We start from the raw sequence: 21,835 nt of genomic DNA on the forward strand, positions 1-21,835 counted from the left end.
AGGGTTATGTTTTCATCTTTTACATAAGTAATAAAATGAAGCTGAGGAAATACAGGCATCTCTGCTCTTTGAGACATGAATTACACAAAACAGCATCTTTCTGATGACCAAAGTCAAAACAGAGCAACCAATACTCAGTTATCAAAATTCTCAACTTTCCAACCATCTAAAAAACATAAATGTAAGAAAGTGTCAGAGGTGCGGATGTTACTGCTTGAAAGCAGCATACCTCAACACTCTGGCCATGAACTTGATTTATCAGTCCTACAAATACAGAAGAGTGGTCTTTGGGCAGGCCTCAGGATGGTGGTGTTGCATCCAATACCCTCTGCTTACGTCAGATATTTGAAAGTAACCCTCTGAAGTACACACTGACTACCTGTTTCTTTAGGTTCTATAAAGTGTGCTCCTGTTTTAAGACAGTATGAGAAAAAAAATACATGGGGTACATTACTTCATATACTCTTTTGCAGAAAAGCTGTCGCTAAATTAGTGTGTATTCTTAGTGTATTTCATTCTTAGCAAGATGAAAGAAATAGTCCTTTGAAGTACAAGTCACGTATTTTACAATTATAATTGAGGGTCTTATCCGTCAAAAATGTCATTAAAACCTTTACCTTTGTTTTATGTTGTGTGTTTTTACTACAACCTTTAAAATGTGGAGAAATAAAAACACATAAATAAAATGATTGTTAAAAGACTGTATTTAATAGTGTGGTTAAAAGATAAAGTTGATACAACTTCAACTTGACACAATAAAATTTGATATAGAAAGTTGAATGCAAAAGAGCAATGATGATAAAAACCAAACAAACAAAAAACTCAAAAAACAACAAAAAAAAATCTTACCTTAATAAATCCTTTATAATCTGGCTCCGAAGTTTCCTCTCTTACCAACAGCCTCACGTATTCTATTGCTCTAATAATACAGGTATGTACGTGACTCTGTACCAGGGTTTCTCGACCTCAGCACTGAACACACCTGACACCCCACACTTCTTTGTTTTGAGGGGCTGGCTATCCTTTACACTGGGGATGTTTAGCAGCATCCCTGGACTCTACCCATTACATGCCAGTAGCAATGGCCCCCACAACCCACATGTTGTGACAATCAAGTGTCTCCAGATATTGTCCAATGTCCCCTGGAGAGGGAGAATGTAAAATCCCCCCCATTTGAGAACTGCTCTATACTCTTGTAAACACTGGTCCCACTACCTGAAATAACTTCCTCCGTCTCTGCAGAAAACTGCTACTCATTTTTCAAGACCTATTTCACATGTTACTTCCAGTGTGAAGTTTTCCTCTAATCAAAGTTAGTAATTTCTTCCTCTTTCTTCCTCTTATACCACTCACATTCTTGTTTTTCTATTTAATTACATAAGACTATACATGTTCTACCTTTCCATCTAGATGGTGAGAACCTCCACCTTACTTATTCATTGTGTTTTTGATTATTTTAGGTGTTCAACAAGGTTTATTAATAAATGATTATGAGCTTTCTATAAAATAACCATGAGCTCCCATAATGTTCCCATTGCCAAGGGGAAATCTGGTTCATAGAATGATGACTCACGTTGAGCAATACATAATTATCTGGTTCTTTTTTGCCTTTGTCCTGGGAAATGGGAATTAAATTCTATACTAAATTTTAGCAACCCAAGATTCTTGGTATATCTAGTTCTCTAATATTTTTATTTGATCTTTATTTAGATTTACCTTTGAATCATCTATTAGTCAGGATGCTTTGCCTTCAGGAGTTGTTCCAAATTCTTTTTGGAATGTGAACAGATAAAACTTAGGAACACAGAAATATAAAACCACAATTTTATACCATGAAGAACGTATCTTCCAAGAATAAAAATGAAAAAGATGGACTGAATTGCTCTGATCTACATTGAACAGTAATTTCCAACACTGATTCTATGTTAAGTCAGCATCTCTCCAATTATTTCAAGAGATGTCATAAAATTTCCAAAGAAAAACTTGGAAAAACCTGGTTTAATTTTGTGTGTAAATACGTTATGCATCTAGATGATATATATGTAAGCCAACACTTTCCTGGGAGAAAGGTTAATGAACCAGGAACCTGGAAATATCAAACAAGAACAACAAAAAAATAACAAGTGTCATACTCCAAAAAGGCTGGAAATCACTGACAAGGAGAAACCTCCAGAATATTCTGTGCCCCAAGGCTAGTCTTCCATATCAGCAGCTTTTGTAGCCTGCATATCCACATCATTTCTTCAATGTTGGACTTGGTCTCTGTAGCCACAATTTTTTTTTTAAATCTTAGCAATGACAATTTTTAAATATTAGTCCTAACTTTCTAATGAAATTAATCATTTTAATTCATAGTTCTCCTACAAAAAACACAGGGTAAAAAGACATTTAACTTAGTGCCCATAGTTAATTCAGGAAGCAAGGCAATTAATTAATCAGGAAAGCAGCATCCACCTATATTGGAATAGAGAAACATCACGGAATAAATATTCCAATCCAATATCCTCGTGGCTGACAAGTTTCTATTATTAAACTGCTAACGTGTTTATTTCCTCCACAATAGCTGGATTTTTGTCATGAATATGCATTAAGCCCTGCAGTTATTAGCCCTGATGACTAGGTGACAGTGAGGACACTACTTGAGAATTTGCATTTGACAGATCACTGACACAAAGTCACAGTTCCCTTTTTTTTTTTTCCCTCTTCACTTAAACAGGAATCATGCAATAGGAAATGAACTGGAGCTATTAGAGACTATTCAGGTTTAATAGCACACATCCTTTTAGCTGGCGTTAGAACAATACACAATGTGGCAGAGTTAAACAGAGGCATCAATTATACTCTCAGACCTGTTAATATTTTTGACAATATTTAAATAGCACATCCCTTCAGGGCATGGCTTTTTTGCCCTCTCAGTTACACACCTGTCAAGTGTTTAATTTGCCAAAGGGAAACAGTTTGATTTCTAAGGGCAGTCTTAATACGGAAGAAGCAAATTGGAAAAATTAAACATTATTGAATAGAAGTAATGGGAAGGATCTGAAGGGAAAAAAATAGTAGGCTTAATTCAACATGGCACGTCGGCATCTGTCATTAATGCAACAATATGATCATGTTCCCAATATGGTGCATATACCTTGGGCTTTTCAATTATTCCCTCCCTTTGCTTTTTAAAAGACAGAATGATGGCAGAGGAAAATCAAAGGGGTCAACATTTCCAGTAATAATAAAAAAGATGGAAACAGTAACTTGCTCCTATTGTGCATATAAAATTATACATTTGAAAACATAATTTAGGTATAAGATAATAAATAAAAGCTACACATGCATCAGATTTGTGTAGCTACTGGATTAAAAACACAAAACAAATGTCACTCAGATGCATTACTTAAATATTAAATTATAAATATCAATAAACTAGCAGTTGGTAAACTATATAGAAAATTTAAATCTAACATGATAACATATAGAATATTTAATGTTTAAACTTTAAAACAGAAAATATTATTTTAAGTTTTTGAAAATTTTCTCTAGTCACGCAAGGAAAAAAATTGGTTAAGTTAACAAATGAAACTGAATTGGTAAAGAACGGAGAGTAAAGTGAAGAGTCACAAAAAATGTGGGAAATTATCAATAGTTTCAACCGACATAAAGTCATGGCATCTCGGGCATTTTTACCCTTGGGGGCAGGGGGAGATGTGAGATAAGCTGCAGGGTCAAATAAGGGAAAGGGCTGTGCCTTGGCAGCCAAGGAGCGTGAGTTGTAGCTCTGGCTCTACTCTTCTAAACCACTCTGCTGTAATAAGCAGGGGGAAGAACAGATGGTTTCCTTGGTCCCTTTCAGTATTTGAAGGGGTGACCAATGAGCCAAAAAGTCCAAAGTCATGTAAGACACGCCTACAGAATTCACAAACATCACAGCTTACGTAGCCTTGAAATACAGTTGACCCTTGAACAACACAGAGGGTAGGGGCACAGCACCACCCCACACACAGTCGAAAATCCACGTATAACAATGAATCCCCCAAAACTTAACTACTAGGAGCATACTGTTAACCGGAAGTCTTACCCATAACATAAACAGTCACTTAACACATATTTTGTACGTTCTATGTATTATATACTGCATTCTTACAATAAAGTAAACTAGAGAAAAGAAAATGCTATTAAGAAACGTCATAAGGAAAAGAAAGTACATCTATGTGCAGTTCTAACCCATGGTGTTCAAGGGTCAACTGTATACTAGCTTCTAACATTTAATACAATGAGATGACACTGTCCATAGTCCTAGACTATGAGGCTCAATAATATCATGCTCAATAATTTCCAAAGAAATTTCAGCTGAATCACGTGGGACCCAAACAGTTTTAGAGCCCATATTCTACTTCCATTTAGAAATGACAAAACAAGCTCAACAACAAGTAGGCCCATTTCTCTCCTCCTTTCAGCAGACATGGTAAGTATGAAAGCTATTCCCCTTACACAAGGCTGGCTAGCAGGGAAATTTCGACAGTTGCCTCACTGGACTAATGGTATTCCCTAACACACTTACTAGTACTTTTTCTTTCAACTTTTCATCTCATTCTAATCATATTTTCACATAATACACTAAGGGGAGACATCGTCACACTCTCTAAAGACCAGATAATTTTCCACACCATAATTACACTAATATTCATGATATTGGTTTCTCCAAAAGTGTGCCAATCCATTCTGAAAATGAGTACCTACAACCAATCTTTTCAATAATTTACAAAGGAAACAAACACAACTACATACAATGAAACTATCTCTGTTTCTTAATTCATGGCCATAACTTTTAAAATCATTAGGTAGAAATTCACTTGAGAAAAATATTTTTAGAGATTCTTCTTGATCTACTTACTTAATTTTGGGGGGCTACTAAAATATCTAGATTAAGAAGTTATATGACATTAAACAAATTCCTTCTCTATTGCTACTATTTGTTCTTTTTGCATTTGGCATATTTTGGGTTTTTTTGTTAATTGGAGCTGTTCTTTCACTGAATTATGAAACTAGTCTACAGGTTTCATTTTAAACTTTTAAGGCAGAATATTTGCTAGCAAGTCACCCATAAACATCAGATTAATGCTAAAAACATCAGAATGAGAATTAACTTGGACTAAAGACATAATTAGACTGACTTCAAACCTTGTGAGGATAGCAACCATTTAAAAAATATTTTTTAAAAACCTGAGAAATGGTGATTAAGTAAGTTCAAAGACCATCTGACTCCAGTTTTCATTCTGTCATTGTGATATGTTTCAATTTTAATATAAATGCTAGGACTTTTTAATGTTCATAATTTTTACAGAAATAAAACACTGTGTTAACATTTAGAAGTCCTAATGTTTATCACCATCTGATGCTGTCACAGGAGCAATTGCTACTTACACTTTTCAGAAGTGAGAATTGCAATTCCTCTAACTGATGACAATGTAATTACTCCTTTTACTGTCAAAATAGAGGTGATTTCCCTTCCTCACATACATGATTACACATGCAAATCCAGGCTCATCTGAAATCATGTAAGTTTACTGAATGTCTGAATCTGAATGAGCAAGATCACATGAACCATGAGTCCTAGTGATGATGGAAACCAAGCTACAGTCATCTACCCTAAACATATTTTCATCATCCCCTTCTCCTGTAGGAACTCATTCTTCCGTATCCACACAGCCTTCAACACAATGTCATATCATCTACAACACACTGCAACAACCGTCACAAAAATAACTGGGGGTGGGGGGAAGCCACAGTTAATCTGAATGTCTCATTTGGAGGTTTAAATCAGGAGTCCTCAATCCCCAGGCCACGGACTGGTACCGGCCCACGGCCCGTTAGGAACCGGGCCGCACGGCAGGAGGTGAGCGGCGGGTGAGCGAGCGAAGCTTCACGTGCCGCTCCCCATCGCTCCCCACGCTCGCATCACCGCCTGAACTGTCCCCCCACCAACCCCCGCGTCCGTGGAAAAATTATCTTCCACGAAACCAGTCCCTGGTGCCAAAAAGGTTGGGGGCCGCTGGCTTAAATGACTTCATTAACTATTCATTAACACATACAAAAATCAGCCTTTTAGAAAAACACGAGACTTTCACAAGCACTACGCAACACCACAAAGGCCTCCTGTGAGTGCACCATGTCTTACCTGGTCTTTCAGCTGCTGTACAGAAGTCTGAAGGTTCAGAATCTGGCTGAAGAGTGGGCTCTGCAACACTGACTTGAGAAGGTTCAGTTTGTCTTCATTTGCTACATCCCCGCGCTCCCGCAGCTTGGCCTGCAAGCGCTCTGCCGCCTGCAGGGCCCGATTTTTGTCTAAACCAAAGAGCAGCATTAGACAGTAACAGGATTCGAAAGACAGGCATCAAACCATGCTTAGAGAAATCCTAACGCTATTCCTTTCCAGAGCTCAAAATAGACTCAGAAAAAAAAGAAGGGTCTAAAATATGTCACTATGAATATATTCTTAAAACCTTGAAATCTCTAGTAAGAAAGTTTGACAGCAGGGAACTGGTTATAGTGTATGCTACATGCAACTAATTGTAAAGTACAGAAACTAATTCAGGTGAAGCATATTTGAGTTCCAATACCAGCTATTTCATCTCTAATGAAAACCACTCTGTCATCTTGTAAATGCTGACATTTCTACTTTTTAAAAAAACTTATATGTAAGAAAAATTAGAAGTATAACTAATAAGTGGAGGTGAATAATGTTACTGATGAGTTATAACACCCAAAATATGACAATTTCATATATTAAGGGGCAAAGCATTGTATATTTGTGAATTTACTTGAAAATACATCACAATAATGCATATCCCTTCAAAAACACAATTTTTTAGTATTTTAAATGTCTTACCCCCAAAGTAAGATATTTATTTGCCAAAGTAAATATCTTGAATTAGCATATCCTTAATAATCCTAGCATCTTGCAAGCATGCTTCTACCAGATAGTTTCTACCACATATAATAGTTAAAAATATCTCCCCAAACCCTACTCTCGCTCTCTTTCTCTCCCTTACTTGTAAGTGAAGCCACATTAGTTTTTAAAAAAATGGAGACTGCTCAGATATATGTCCTAACAGATTCATGATGGCAACAAGTGTCTCTATTAAAATATATTTGCCATATCATAGTAATCGAAAAGAGTGAGAATTATCACGAGTCATTTTCGATAGCACCAAATGTAGAATTAGGCAGGAATGGGGAAATTAAAACATGAATCAATGTCGACCAGGAGTTCACAAACACAAATTTAAAGAAACAATATTTACTCATTTAGTAAGTCCCCTACACATTAACCTTCAAGTTGCGAACTTTCAAAGATGCGAACGTGCATCTGGTTCCAGCAAGGAACCAGAACCTGTGCCATCGACGTCAGGCGTGAGTGAAATTGCAGCTTGCCCTCCATCTCCTATTGGTGATGATCCTTCAGCTCTACCATCTCCCACCTCCTCTCCCACCTCCAGTCAGTGACTCTTCTTGCCTGTTCACTCGATGCCAGCCCTTGTACGCCAGCTGTTGTACTGTACTACTGTACTTTTCAAGGTACTATAATGTAAGATTAAAAATGTTTTATTTTCTGTGTTTGCTTGTTCTTTACGTATTATATGTGTGAAACGTATTATAAACCTATTACAGTACAGTACTATATAGCCGATTGTGTTAGTTGGGTACCTAGGCTAACTTTGTTGGACTTAAAAACAAATTGGATTTACGAACCTGCTCTCATAACGGAACTCGTCCGTATGTAGGGGACTTAACTGTATGCAGAATTTAAAAGCAAATAATAGTAAAGATATGCATGAGAATTTTATTCTGGGTCATATTTCCCATGGTATCTCAGAATACAAATCTAGTATTAATTCCCATGTCAATTCTTGAAAAGTATACAACTCAGTAATAACTTACAGAATGAAGATTATAAGGTAATGGTTTATATAATTCTGTATTTCCCCTTTGCTGTCCACTTTCTTACGAGGAACTTTCCTATGTGGACTGGTAGTCTTTATGATTTGTGACTTTAGTATAAAATAGGTGATGCAGGAAATGTACACCCATGCATTCTTACTACGGGCATAGCACCAGGAACAAGAGTCAAAGTAATGATCCCCATGATCACAAAAACAGCTCCTTCTCCTTTCCTGCCACCCACTCTCCCCACCCTTCCCTCAAAACCTGCAGGTGTCAGACCACCAGCCGTGATCATCAAGGCACCAAAGTGAAATCCAGATACCTTCCAATAATCATACCCAAAGAGCTCCCTGGAAAAGGTGAGGACTGCAGTGCCAGACGAGGGACGATGAGGGACTGGGTGTACCATACCTGATATACCTGAAGCTAGTTCTATAAACTAGCTTCTCTAAAACTAAAGAGAGCAGTGTGAAAAAAAGATTAACACATAGTCTAGAGAATTTGGATATTTCAACCTAAATTATCTCATGTAGAAATTAAACTGCCTTAAATTGTCACTCGAGTTTGTCAACCTAAGTGTTTGTTACTGTTTTTTTACCAACTTAAAAGCAAAGCTCAGTAGTATTTCACCTGCCAAGAATAAATTAAAAATAAGACACGGGCAATGATCTTTCAGTATTAAAAAAATTGTTAAAACTTTTGGTGCTATCCAGAAACAAACATTAACCAGAACTGGTTTCATAAATCAGAATTGGGTTTACATTAAGTTTTATTAAAACCCATAATTGGTAGAACATTTCATATGCTCTCAACTTTTGCTTATAAATGATGTGTTTTTGATAACACTTCATATGAAATCATCCAAATATAGAAACACATTACCCTAGTACAATGCTAGTGGAAAAAAAAATTTTAACTAAGTTACTATAGACAGAATCCAGATATGTAGAACACACCATATTTCAAAGATCCCAATGGAAGGAGTTTCAATTACTATCAAAATGGTCAGGAAGAAATAGGTCTTACCTATAGTTTCTAACATTTTTCCCAAGTTCAGTGTCCTTCTCTACAATGATTATGAACAGCAACTACAAGGAACTCTAGGGAGAAAAGAAAATGGAATGGTTATGTTTTACAACTTTAAAATTATATTCTAAAACCAAATACTCTAAAAAGCACTTGATACTACTATGATTCCTTTGACCATTAAAATCTTGTTGAGGTAACTTAAGATAGTTTTCTTTATAGGCAAAAAAAAGTAATCATTTTAGGATTTATTCAAAATTATATTTGCAGATAATAGTTGTATAATAAGGTAAAAGGCATAAAATCTGTTTTAAATAAGAGAGAAGTATCCAAAATATTTCCTTAAGAGCTTCTCAACACAGACCACTATAACCTTGGATTCACTTACAGATCCTTACCCATAGAGGAAGGCATTTACTTGGCTCCACATGAGAAATTTCATAGGCAAAAAAAAAATAAAATGTAAAAAATAGAATATATGATCCTGCCTTTGAATGCTCAGTCTTAACTGGGAAGATGATTCAGACACACCAATTAAGAAATGAATTGTGACACTCGGGCAGTAAGTGAATCAATGCAAGATAACATTAAATCACAGACGAAAAACTGAATAAAAGAGAGCACAAGGTTAAAAAGATTTTTAGAGTTTTCAAAATACCCTCCTGTCAATAATCTCTCTTATTCCCACTCAAAAAAATCTTCTCAACTCCTTCAACCCACACAGATTTCATCTTTCTCTGATAATACTCATCTAGGCTATTTAAAGTACCAGATACAGATCTCCGCTGACAATATCCACACCACTAACCCATCTTTAACCTTTGCTGTCCAGCAGTTTTGCCCAACTGATTCCAAGTTACATCTATCCTTTACCTTGCGGAAAACCCTGAGTCATTAGGAAGTCAGTGGGTCATTTCTTCAATGCAGAAAAGGAATCCACAACCAGACATCCTCACTTTTCATCTGGAAGATGAGACAGTGGATTTCTCTGAGAAGGGACAAGTTGCCCCCTGTAATCTCTTTAACAGAGAATGCATTTGGGAAAAAAGGAAGAATGTGACGTACACAAGCAGATGCACAGACCATCAATGCCTGCAGTCAGCTCTGTGTAATAACTGAGAACATTACTTATTGACTTTCCTTAACCCAGTTTAGAATATAACAATTTAAAATAACTCCATTTCAAATAGTCAAACAGCTCAACTACTGGCACTTGTTTTAGAAAGTGCCCTGGTGTCAAGAAAAGAGGGCACTAACCTGGATTGAAACCTCAAGAGTGGTGCGGCCTTGAGCAAGGGGCCTATCATCTGAACCTTAGTTTCCCAGAAAACACACTTACTCTTTGGGTATGTAATGATAAATGAGATTAAAAATATATATATACCAATTTCCAGCTCAGTGCAAAACTCCTAATTCTAAAATATATATTTAGAATTAATGCTGAGCCCATGTATTGAATAGATGAGCATTCCAATGCCAGGCCTTGCATAGTTTCATGGGGCAAAATATAGGGAGATCTTTAAAATAGTTATATTTTGTATTCTTATTTACAAGGAGAATATAATAGTCCTTCATAAAATAGAATATTATTAGGTCCCCTCTCAAAAAATTATTAACTTTTGACAAAAAAAATAAAAGGAAAGATACCCCAACAGAAGGAAGCCCAGGTCTACAAAGGTGTATTTAATGCAACCGCCCAAGAGGAAGCATGACAGCAGTGAAAGGGCATGGACAAGGGAGTCTGATGACCTGAGTTAAAATTTCAGCTTGACCATTTACTAGCTATACACCCTTGTTAACTCACCCATCTATCTCTTCTGAACTTGGAAATCTCTAATTACAAGTGATTGGTATTCATAAAGTTTTGAAAGGGTAAAATTATATGCATGAGTGGTTGGTATACACAATAAAATTTAGTTTTATCCTCTTTCCCCTATGAAAAACTAACTCAGAAAGATAAACAGTATTCATGACTTGGCGAGGGAGGGGGATAGGCCTATGGATTTAGAGGCCCACTGATTTATGAGGATTCTGCAGAGAAAGCACAGAGTAAGCAGTTCCCAATTGAGAAAAACACTGGCGTCCAAAAGTTCACCTACAAGTCAGGTCTGTGGAAGTGGAATTACTTTTTTTTTTCCAGAGAAACCCTCACCATTAAAGGTTTTTTTTTTAAAAAAAAAGCTCAATTCAGCTGCAAGTCATTGACATTAGTTTCCAGATGAGAGCTCCATTCCTCTGGATTTCAGTATTAAAAAATTAGTTTCACAGTTTGTCTTCTCTGCTCTGATGTCCCTCAAATAAACAGATAACTATTCTGATTTCACCAGGACAGAGACAAGAAGTCGAAAAAAATGTTCCTTTCTATGCCCTATACTCCAATGGCAAGTATTCAGTTTTTAAGTGTAAAACTGATTTGTAATCACAGAATTTTTGAGATTAGAGAGACGGCATCCACTCCCATCAAACTGCAGACATGAATTCTCTTCCTCACCCTTTCACCGCCCCACCAACACCCTTCCCTCTTTACCCATCTCAACATTGTATGAAAATAGAACGGTACCTGGAGGATAACAGTGGGTCATGGCCAATGGATAAGACATAAAGAAGGCTCAATACATTTCAGAAGAATGCCAAGTTCTCTGGGTTTTTCTGGGCAATTCATGCCAGCAGTGATGAATCAGAGGGGCAGTAAAGAGGCGAAGTAAGATGTGGGTACAAGAACAAAGAGATGGACACGAATGCTGGGGCAGAAGCAGTGGTAATAACGGCATAACGGCAACCACACAGCACCTATTACATTCAGATCCGGACACTGTTCAAAGCATGTTACCAAATTAAGTCCTTTAATCCTTACACAATCTACTCACTGTACAAATGTGGAAACCGAGGAACAGAAACGTTCAGTAACTTGCCCCACTGGTAAGTGATGAAGCTAAGATTTGAACCCAGGCAGTTTGGTTCCAGAGTCAATTAATTTAGCTTCTACGATATACTGCCCCTTGATAAGAAGAAGACTCACCTTACCATTCTCTTTCCTCTATCCAAGTTCAACATTGTGTAGACCTTGCTCTACACAGGAGAAGCTAAAAAAAGAAATGGGGGCCCAAAGTGAATGAAGTCTGAAAGGGACTGGTTCAGACAATTTAACATAGCCCACAATTCACACAAAGGTATGAACAAGTCAGAGTTAAGGATTTTAGACACTATGGGTAGGTACATCAAAGAAAGATCAGTAATATTGCCCATTTATATAATGACCATATATGTTTAAACAAATCACTTCTGAAATTCAAGATTTTAAGAAAAATCCCCAAGAAAAAATAAGCCTCTTTATATTAATATTCAAAGTACCTTTAAAAATATGGCTATTATATGTCAAAGTACTAAACCCCTCAACACAATGAGAATAAGAATATTCAAATAGTATAGAAAATACTAGCTTCTATACAGTAGCCCCTCTAGCTACTGTTCATATACTCTGCTTATAGCCATATCACTATTTAGCTATAAATGAGCCTGTCTATTTCAGTAGCCATAGCACTCAGAACTACAGGACATACCAATAATGCATCAATGAATTTAGTGCCTATGAAGCACTATAGTGCTAGGCAAGTGCTGTTTCCATACATTACATCATGGGAGCTGGGGCCCCAACCATCTTGCTCTCCACAATATCCTCCACTGCCTGGCACATTATTCTCTCCATTTTCCAGATAAGACAACAGAGGAAAGGAAGAGGCTGAGGTCTTACTCAGAGTCACAGAGCTAGTAAGCCAGAAATCTTAGATTTGAATCCAACTCTGTTTGATTCAAAGCCCCCACTTACTCAATCACACTATCCCTTATTCTCCATATTGTTATAGGAAAAAAGAATGTGCAGGGCAATGTATAACACTGTTAGCATTTGTAAAAAAGAAGAGGAGGGAAAACATTTGTATAAGTCAAATTAATATGTGCATGTTTATGAAAGCATAGACTATTCCTACAAGCTTTCCAAAGGCACTAATGGTGGGATGTAGAGAGCTGGAGGACATTAGGAGAAACTTATTCTGACCTGCACTTCTTCTGAGTTTGAAAAATTTTGTGTCAATATAAGGTGGCCAGATTTAGCAAATTAAAAATACAAGATACCTAATTTAATCTGAAATTCAGATAAATGAATAAATTTTTAGTATAAGTATATCCCATGCAATACTTAGGATACAGTCATACTAAACACTAAATTGTTGATTATCTGAAATTCAAATTTAGCCAGGCATCCATTATTTTATCGGGCAAGCCTACTTATGTACATATTGTCTTAGAAAAAAAGCAAATTTTTAAAATCATTTTTAATTTAAGGACTTTATGCTTCTTGCAGAACTTTAATATAATGACAGAGTTGCCAAATCCTTTATAAATCTCTAACCATTTTAGCTGTGACCATATGATTCTCCAACAACTGGCTGATAACACTAGTTTCAGTCGAGGACAAAAATAAGACAGCTTCTTTCGTTTCTTTTAGAAACAGAAACTGATTAATTAACAAATCATTTTACTTTTCAACAAGTTGTACTGCTATATGTAGGCACAGCTTTTGTGTAGTAGAGAATCAGTGCCTGAAACATAAAACAAATCATTCTGCCCAACACAGATTATATGGCAACTAACAAGTGAAAATATGTCTTACGCTAAAAATAACTCTACTAAGAGAAACTGCCCCAAATGCATACAATTTTCCAGTTATCTTAAACAATTCTGACTGTAAAAGGAGTACACCATTAAAAGAGCTTGCTGCAATGGTTTGTGGCTTGTCAAAGTCACTTAGCGTCTGTTAATGCATTTAAATTTAGCATTTGTCTCATTCTTAGCTGCCTCAGCACTACCTGAAGTTAGCAGACAAGTACAAGACTGTAGTCATCTGCAGGTAGTTTGTCATAAAGTCAATTGGCCATGACAGCAAAACTTACACTTGCAGTCATAATTCATATTCTAGGGTAACGTTACTGAACTACTGTTACAGGAGCACAGAAACATCCAACTACCCACAACGTCATGCAATCATCCAACAGAAAACAGGCAGCTCTTCTTAGCATCTGTTCTTTAGAACTTCTCCCTCATTTTTACAGGCTTGACCAAAAAAGCATTTGTGAACAAAACCTTGTTTTCAAGTTGACATTTATGAATCTCTCCGAATTCCTTCAGTAGAATTTATTAATTCTTTTTTGCTCCCCCAAATCGAAGAAAATCAAGTTTCAAGGAACCTTGCTTTTACAGCATAAGGCAAATACTGATTGATGGTCTTGTCCTTCCTTTATAAAATGGAAAGATAAATTACCTGTCCAAAATGAATATGCTGAGGGGGCCACAGGGTTAGAAAACAACTCAAATTCTGTTGTTTATTGATTCAGCAACTCACAGGGCTCCTACATGATGAACATGTTGTTAGGTGAGAGAATTAGAGGAATGAGGACACAGTCTGGGAACTCATGGGCCAAATGAATGGAAGAAAAAATAAGTAAACAGACACTTAAAATATAAGAAGACAAGAGAGGGATGCCATCAAACCCAAACTGAAGAGAAAGGGAAAGCTTCCCGGAGGCAGAGACCCCTGCATAGAATTCTAAAGAACAGGTGGGAGTTAGGGCAGAACGGGAGATATAAGAGCTCCCCACATAGAGGCAAGAGTACCTAGCACCTTTCTAAGCATTGCAAGTAGTTACTTATGCCTGGACCAGGCCTGAAGGAGAAGGAAAGACAGAGGTGATGAGGCTAGAGATGTGGGTACAGGCTAAATCACTGAGGGCCCTGCACGCCATTCTTGAAGAGTTTAGATGTGTAATACTGAAGTTTGTTTCGGTACAGTGAGTGACACAATCAAACTTTGTTTTAGAAAGATAACTCTGGTGATAGTGTGGAACACCTATAAAAGGGGGAAAAAAGACTGGAAACAAGAAGGTCAGGTAAGAGGCATTTTCAAAAATAGAGATGAAAGTGAAAAATAAATGAAAATGGGAGACAGATTTGAGGAATTAAGAGCTGTAAGCAACAGGACCTGGTAAAGTGGAGGTAAGGCAGATGAGTCTAGGATGAATCCCAGCTTTCCTGCTTGAGTTATTGATCAGATGGTAATACTAACCACTGAATAGAGAATATTAAAAAAAAAAAAATAGCAGGTCAGTGGTATGACTGTTCTAGAAATAAAGCACTATAGTGATCAAGAGTTTAAAAGGCTGGGTTATACAGTACCTCATAACACTGCGATGGACTGAACTGTATGCCTCCAAAATTCATATGCTGAAGCTGAAACCCTCAATGCGATTGTATTTGGAGATAGCACTTTTAGGAAGTAATTAAGGTTAAATGGGATCATAAGAGTGGGGTCCTAAACCAAGAGGACTGATGGCCTTATAAGAAGAGAAAGATATCTATCTCCCTCTCTCCCTCCTTCCCCCACTCTTACCCTCCTTCCCCCTCACCACATGCAGGCACCAAAGAAAAGCCATGTTTTTTCTTTGGAAGGACACAGTGAGAAGGTGGCCATCCACAAACCAGGAAGAGAGCTCTCACCAGAAACCAAACCCTGCCAGACCTTGAGGTTGGACTTCCAGCCTTCAGAACAGTGGGGAAATAAATTTCTGTTAAGCCACCCAGTCTATGGCATTATTTACAGCAGCCTGAACTAACTAATACAGATTTGAATCTTCCCACAGCCCCTGCTCCAAGGAATGTGCCATTACACACTATGATATGCCCCTTTCCTTCAACCATAACCAGGGGAACAAGGGGTGGCCCCTCACCCAAGGGAAGACAATCTAAGTGCTGACCTAAAAGGCAGAATTAGGGTACAGTCTCTCTCTTGGGAACTAGAGAGAATAAACCAATTAGCGGTGGAGCTAGAGTGGAAAAGATACAAGGAGCATGAGTAAAGAATGAAGAGGCTAAGATGGGGCACATGCAAGCTTGAGTTAAGAGAGACCAAAACAAATAGAGACATGGATAAAGACAGAAGAACACAGCTGACATTAGGAGAGAGGCAGGTACTCCTTGGGAGACCCAACACAGCCAGTGAGAGGGAAACAGTAATTGGCCCCTAAGATGCAGAGTCACTGACATCCATTCTTACAGTGCGCTCCATTTTGCCAGAGGTAATTAGTATGAGTCTCTGTTTGTTCCATTCAAACACACCTAACTATTACAGGCTGCTTTGGTATAGCATCATACTATCACATACCAAACAAACCAATATCCTGCTTAAGAAGTACCCTTCCTCCTTTAACTAATTCATGTGGATTCTCTACTTCTAATAAAGATTTGAAGGAGCTTACAAGCAAAGATAACTTTAATAGGACCACTGAGATAATTAAGATTTTACAGGGGAGATAGTTACATCAGAAAAACAAAGCATAAGGAACTGCTACTATGGTGGGTGAATAAAACACTATATTCAGTTTTGATCAGAGCCTGAGGAAAGCCATCAGGTTTCAATCAAACAAATCATAAATCCATTGTTGAAAAAGGAATGTGAGATCCGACTGACAAGGTTTCATTCTATAAATGAAACCATAGTAACTGTGGAAAACATTTACAAATAATGCAAATATTTCTGGCTAAAATATTCCAGTCAAAGAAGAATAGAAATACTTTCACTTCAAACTCCACTAGAAAAATAAGCCAAATATGCATGTTAAAAATTGAAAGTAACACTTACAAAAACAGAAATGGAATCTATAATTTATAAACCAGGAGAAAAAAGATGGAACAAAGAATACTAAGCAATCTAAAAGAGGCTGGGAACAGAGAAGAAAAGAAAAAAGATAAAAGCATAGTAAACAAAAAACACAAAACAAGAGGACTGAAATAAATTCAGATATCCATATTCCCAACAAATATAAATGGGTTAGACTCACTTACTAAAGAACAGACTCACAATCCATATCTCAAAAATGAAAATGGGGCTTCTGTGGTGGCGCAGTGGTTGAGAATCTGCCTGCCAATGCAGGGGACACGGGTTCGAGCCCTGGTCCGGGAAGATCCCACATGCCGCGGAGCAACTGGGCCCATGAGCCACAATTACTGAGCCTGCGCGTCTGGAGCCTGTGCTCCGCAACAAGAGAGGCCGCGATAGTGAGAGGCCCGCGCACCGCGATGAAGAGTGGCCCCCGCTCGCTGCAACTAGAGAAAGCCCTCGCACAGAAACGAAGACCCAACACAGCCAAAAATAAATAAATAAATAATTTTTTTAAAAAAAATGAAAATGAAAGTTGCAGAATACAGTTTGATGTCGCTTAATCTATAATTTTTACAGAATATAAAATAATAATATATGCTACATATAAATAGGTATATATGTGCTTTCATCATTTCAACAATGAATTAAAAAGTCATTCTAAAATTACAGTTATGATTACTTTTAGGGGTGGACAGATGGAAGTAGTAGCTTTAGATCAGAGAGAAGTCAAAAGGGGACTTTAGCTTTCTCTATATTTTTAAGGAAACTATACTTTTAGAATGTTTAAACTTATATATGTAAAAAGTAATTGGGTTGAAATATTTATGGATAAAATGGTGAAATGTCTGGGATTTGCTTCCAAAAAATGAAAGAGGACAGAAGAAATAAGACTGGCCATGAACCTGTGGCTGTTAAAACTGAATGATGGATACATGAGGATTCACTGTAATATACACAGTGCAAAATGTACATTTTAAGTTTTTCATAATAATAATTAGAAAAATAAGAGAGTGTCAGTAAACATATGAAAATGTTAATACCTAATTTTGGAGGATAGGACTAGAGCTGGTTATTTCCTTCTTTATTCACAATTTCTCAAATTCTCCCTAGCATCTTTCCTCAACAAAAAAAGATTTCACTTCAAACTACTAAATTACTTGGAAAAAATTTTGTACCATTGGTAAATGCTACCAGAAAGATAATTTCTTCAGGCTAGATTACTTATACTCCAACAAAATGAAAGGAAATATTATGAAAAGACTTTTCCAAAAATTAGTATCGTATAAGGAATTTTAATTTTTACCATTAAAAACAAAGCTTATTCTGATTTTCTCATGGCTACTCTGCTTCTAGTTTTACCAAGCCCTTTTAGATAACAGCCTTAGAAGCAGATCTTATGGCCCGGGATTAGCCAATTCCATGTGACAGAGCTAGCAGCAGGCAAGAAGTGATGAATGACTACTGCTGTTCTAGTTTTGAACATATACACAGTGCAAACCAAAATCCCCACCTTTGGAAATTGATGGGTGAACCCAAGAGAGTACATAAATATAAATCTGCTTCGGTTGAAAGAAAACTTATCTTTCATGCATATGCAAATGATGATTCAATATTATGAACAGTCATATAATATATCTAAGCTAATACTATAATATGGGCAAGTGGCATATTAATCCACAATTATGTGGACATACATAAATTACAATCATTACTTTGACTAAGAATCCACATACTCTATACAAATTTTGGTGAAAATAATATCAACTTATTCCTTTTCCTAGGAATTTCCTAATAGGGAGAAAAAAAACCTATTGAAAAGGAAAATATATATAATTTAGATATTAGGATATTTTATTACTTCTAGATACACTTACACGACAATGTGTTTATACTAACAAACATGGTCATTGGCTATATTTTGGTTTTGAAAGCTACTTCCTTTTATTTTTAAGATTGTTGGATTGAGGTGAAGGGCTAACTGTCCTTTCAAAGAGTATAACATGTTCTATCCTTAACTGCAGATTCCCTAAAAGCACAAAGATACTAACTTTAAAAGGACATTTCACCAGATTAATATCCACTTCCAGAATTATACACTTATATTTTGTGATGCTTTTGAGTCAAATTCCCTTATTAACTGCTCACACCTAAAGATGAAGTCAATTTTATGGTTGAAAGGAGCCTCAAAAAACATGTAGGTCACATACAAGCTCAAGTTTGCTGAGGTTTGGTTCTATAACAAACCAGTGGTGTGCCAGGCTGCTATATATTACTCAACTGACTATTTGAAAGGCTGAACTTTTTTTTTTTTTAATATACTAGACAAACCAATTCCATTTATATTCCATTGTATTATATTTATTTCCTTCCTCCTCCACCATCATCCATATTTTTTTAAAAGAACAACCAAACACACACACACATTTTCTCTCTCTCGCTCGCGCGCGCTCTCTCTCTCTTTCTCTCTCTGTCTCTCTCTCTCTCCTAGAGAACTAGATATTCCAATACCTTCTCTCTGGGCACCCATTTTTACATATTTTCCATCCGTAATGTTCTCTCTTAGTACATTCCTACAGGACAGGGACCCTCTCCCCAAATCAACTCACACCAAATACGGTGACTCAGAAAAAAGATTTAGATGCTTCTGAGAATGAAGATTTAGCCCCTCTGTTCTCTCCCTAGCCAAACTCAGAGGCATTTACTTTGTTGGGCAGTTTGCCCCTGTTTGCTACCACATTTTCAGTGCTACGAGCCAAGATGCAACAGGCTGCACACGTTTGTTGGACAGAAACAGGCAGGGGGATTCCTCCAATGGCTGCCCTGCAGGCGAGCAACATGGGGCAGACATCAGACTCCAGAGGCAGCTAGGCGCACATAAAGCACTCACTCCAGCCACATAATTGTCTTGGGGGAAACCAAAAATGGGCAGAAGGATTAACTCTGTGCCACAGAATTCTCAGGTGTTATTCCTACAGTTGGCAACCAATTCTCCAGAGAAATTACTTCATGCCTCTGCCTCCTGCCTTTTTGCCTGCCTGGAATGAGGCAATTCTCCAGTGGATCGGGCCAACAGTGTCCTCGGTGTTTAGAAAAAGCATGAATACTCAAACCGTCCCCATGGGACCCTGAAACATGGCCTGCAGCTGCTCTGTGTTAGGACTGATCAACTGCAGGAGGAGGTAACAGATCTCTGTCATTCCTGGCTGCCCTCTCAAGGATGATGAGTTTGTGAGATCTCAATGACGATACTGGTGCAGAACAAAACAATACGTGGCTTTGTCAGTTGTGACTCAATGATTCCTTAGGGTAAAGCCCTAAAGAACAGTGCAGAGAGACAACCTTTCCAATACAGATAAAACTGTGGAACTCAGAGATGGGAGGTGACAAGAATATTACAACCACGCTACTTCAACTTACCTCCCCACCCAATTAATCCATGCTCTTTACCAAAGGTCATTTCTAGGGCTTTTCCCCATAACTTTTAAAATAACTCTACTTTCACCATTTCCAAATTGCTTCTCCTGTTCTGGAATCTTTTCTACAAAAATGATGAAGCATCGTCTATCACATGGCCTACCTACTTAGCTATCTTTGAGCTCTAAGTACTATACATAATTAGATATTTTTATCTTTCCCCATCAATCAGTGCCTCCTAAATTCAGTTTGTGGCTTTCCTGATTTCCCTTTGCTGAACTTGGATGGGAACAAAGATAAAGTTTACAAACTTTACTCAGAAAAGGGCAGCCTCAAAATTCTAATAGGAAATCCTCTGGGAAGAAAACAACATACTGTAGTGATATTTAACGTGGCTGTTTTCCTCTCCTGGACTATGCCTGTGGTGACTAGAGGTCTGCATTCCCTGTTGGTTTAGTTCCAACTCTTTGCACAGAGGAGAACCAGGCATATACGAGAAGAGCTTGTGAAATATCATGCTCTCTTTCTCTGAGTCCATTCTTTGTAATAATTTTCATGAAAAAATTTAGAACCCTTAAGTTTAGCTGGCAGAAGAAATCAAAGCATTTTTTGCAATTACTAACTCTTAATAATTTCAAATATCTTATTTGAAGACATCAGAAAATTTTGTGAGTTTTTACTCTTTCCAAAACAACTTGCTAACACATTTTACAGATATGGAAGTAGAAGGTCAAAGAGACTACTAACTTCCCCAATGTCACATAACTCAGATCTTTTATTAAAGAATTGTATTTCTATATCCATTATTATGTGAGGGTACTGAAAAGTCTAGCTAATAAAACATCAACAATTATCTGAAAGTTTCAGCCAAAAATAATCTTAATTTAGCTACAAGAGGATTTGGGGGCAGAGAAGAAGGGAGAAAATAATAAACTTAAAAATCTTACTCCATCAGAATGGGTGTCTATGCTAACTTAATTCCCTCAACAATAAAATGTTTAATTTTCCATGTCATTTTGCTGATTTAAAGGAAAAAAGCAACTTTATTCCTCAGATACAAATTCACCACCAAATACTCCCTTCAAGAACCAAAGGTTTCCAAATATATGTTCACCACTAGAGTATCTAAAATGTAGGCTTGGTTGTAATCCACAAACTAAAGCAATAATTTGTCATTTAAGACTTTTAAAACATGCTATTCAATGACAACTAATAATAAAACTGCATATAAGAATTGGTTGCTATTACATCTACTATAATAATAACCCTTCCAGAGAATAAAATAGTCCATAAGTGAGTTTTTTAGACAATGAACCAGCATTATTTTTACTGTCTGAAATGAAACCACTTATGAAATGGCTTTCATATATCCGTCTTCTTAAACAGAGTATATGTGCTTCACAAACATACACCCATTTTCAAGTAAGAAACCTGAGGCTCAGAAAGATGAAAGTGTTTTCTCCTACATTCACGAAGCTTGTAAGTAAGAGTGCTAACATTAAAAGCCAATCCCATTCATCAAAGCCAAGTCCTTTCTACCAAATCATAGCTCTGTGCTCTAATACTACTACTACAGGAAAGAAAATAGCTATTTACCTTCAGATGAAGTAGCCTCAGGCAGAGCTTTCAGAGTTCCCAAGCTGTTTTATAAAGCTCTCTTGAAAAAACACTCTACCATTTTACTAGCTGTGAGATCCTGGGCAAGTCACTTAACTTCTCAGAGCTGCTGCTGTAAAGTGATGTTAACAA

General features: G+C 37.0%; 1 protein-coding gene across 19 annotated transcripts in view; it reads right to left on the reverse strand.

Moving 5' to 3' along the window:
- Positions 1-21,835, reverse strand: part of MPDZ (multiple PDZ domain crumbs cell polarity complex component) — a 355,494-nt gene that overhangs the window by 126,934 nt on the left and 206,725 nt on the right. For all 19 annotated transcript variants that reach the window (XM_082470785.1, XM_082470784.1, XM_082470776.1 and 16 more), the window contains 2 exons: positions 8,962-9,035; positions 6,170-6,336 (listed from right to left, as the gene is read on the reverse strand). In XM_082470785.1, the coding sequence (XP_082326911.1) occupies positions 6,170-6,336; positions 8,962-8,977 (183 nt within the window). In that variant the 5' untranslated portion in view covers positions 8,978-9,035. The remainder of the gene's footprint in view (positions 1-6,169; positions 6,337-8,961; positions 9,036-21,835) is intronic.

Source organism: Balaenoptera physalus, assembly GCF_965194825.1.
Source record: "Balaenoptera physalus genome assembly, chromosome: 7".
NCBI classification, from domain to species: Eukaryota; Metazoa; Chordata; class Mammalia; order Artiodactyla; family Balaenopteridae; genus Balaenoptera; species Balaenoptera physalus.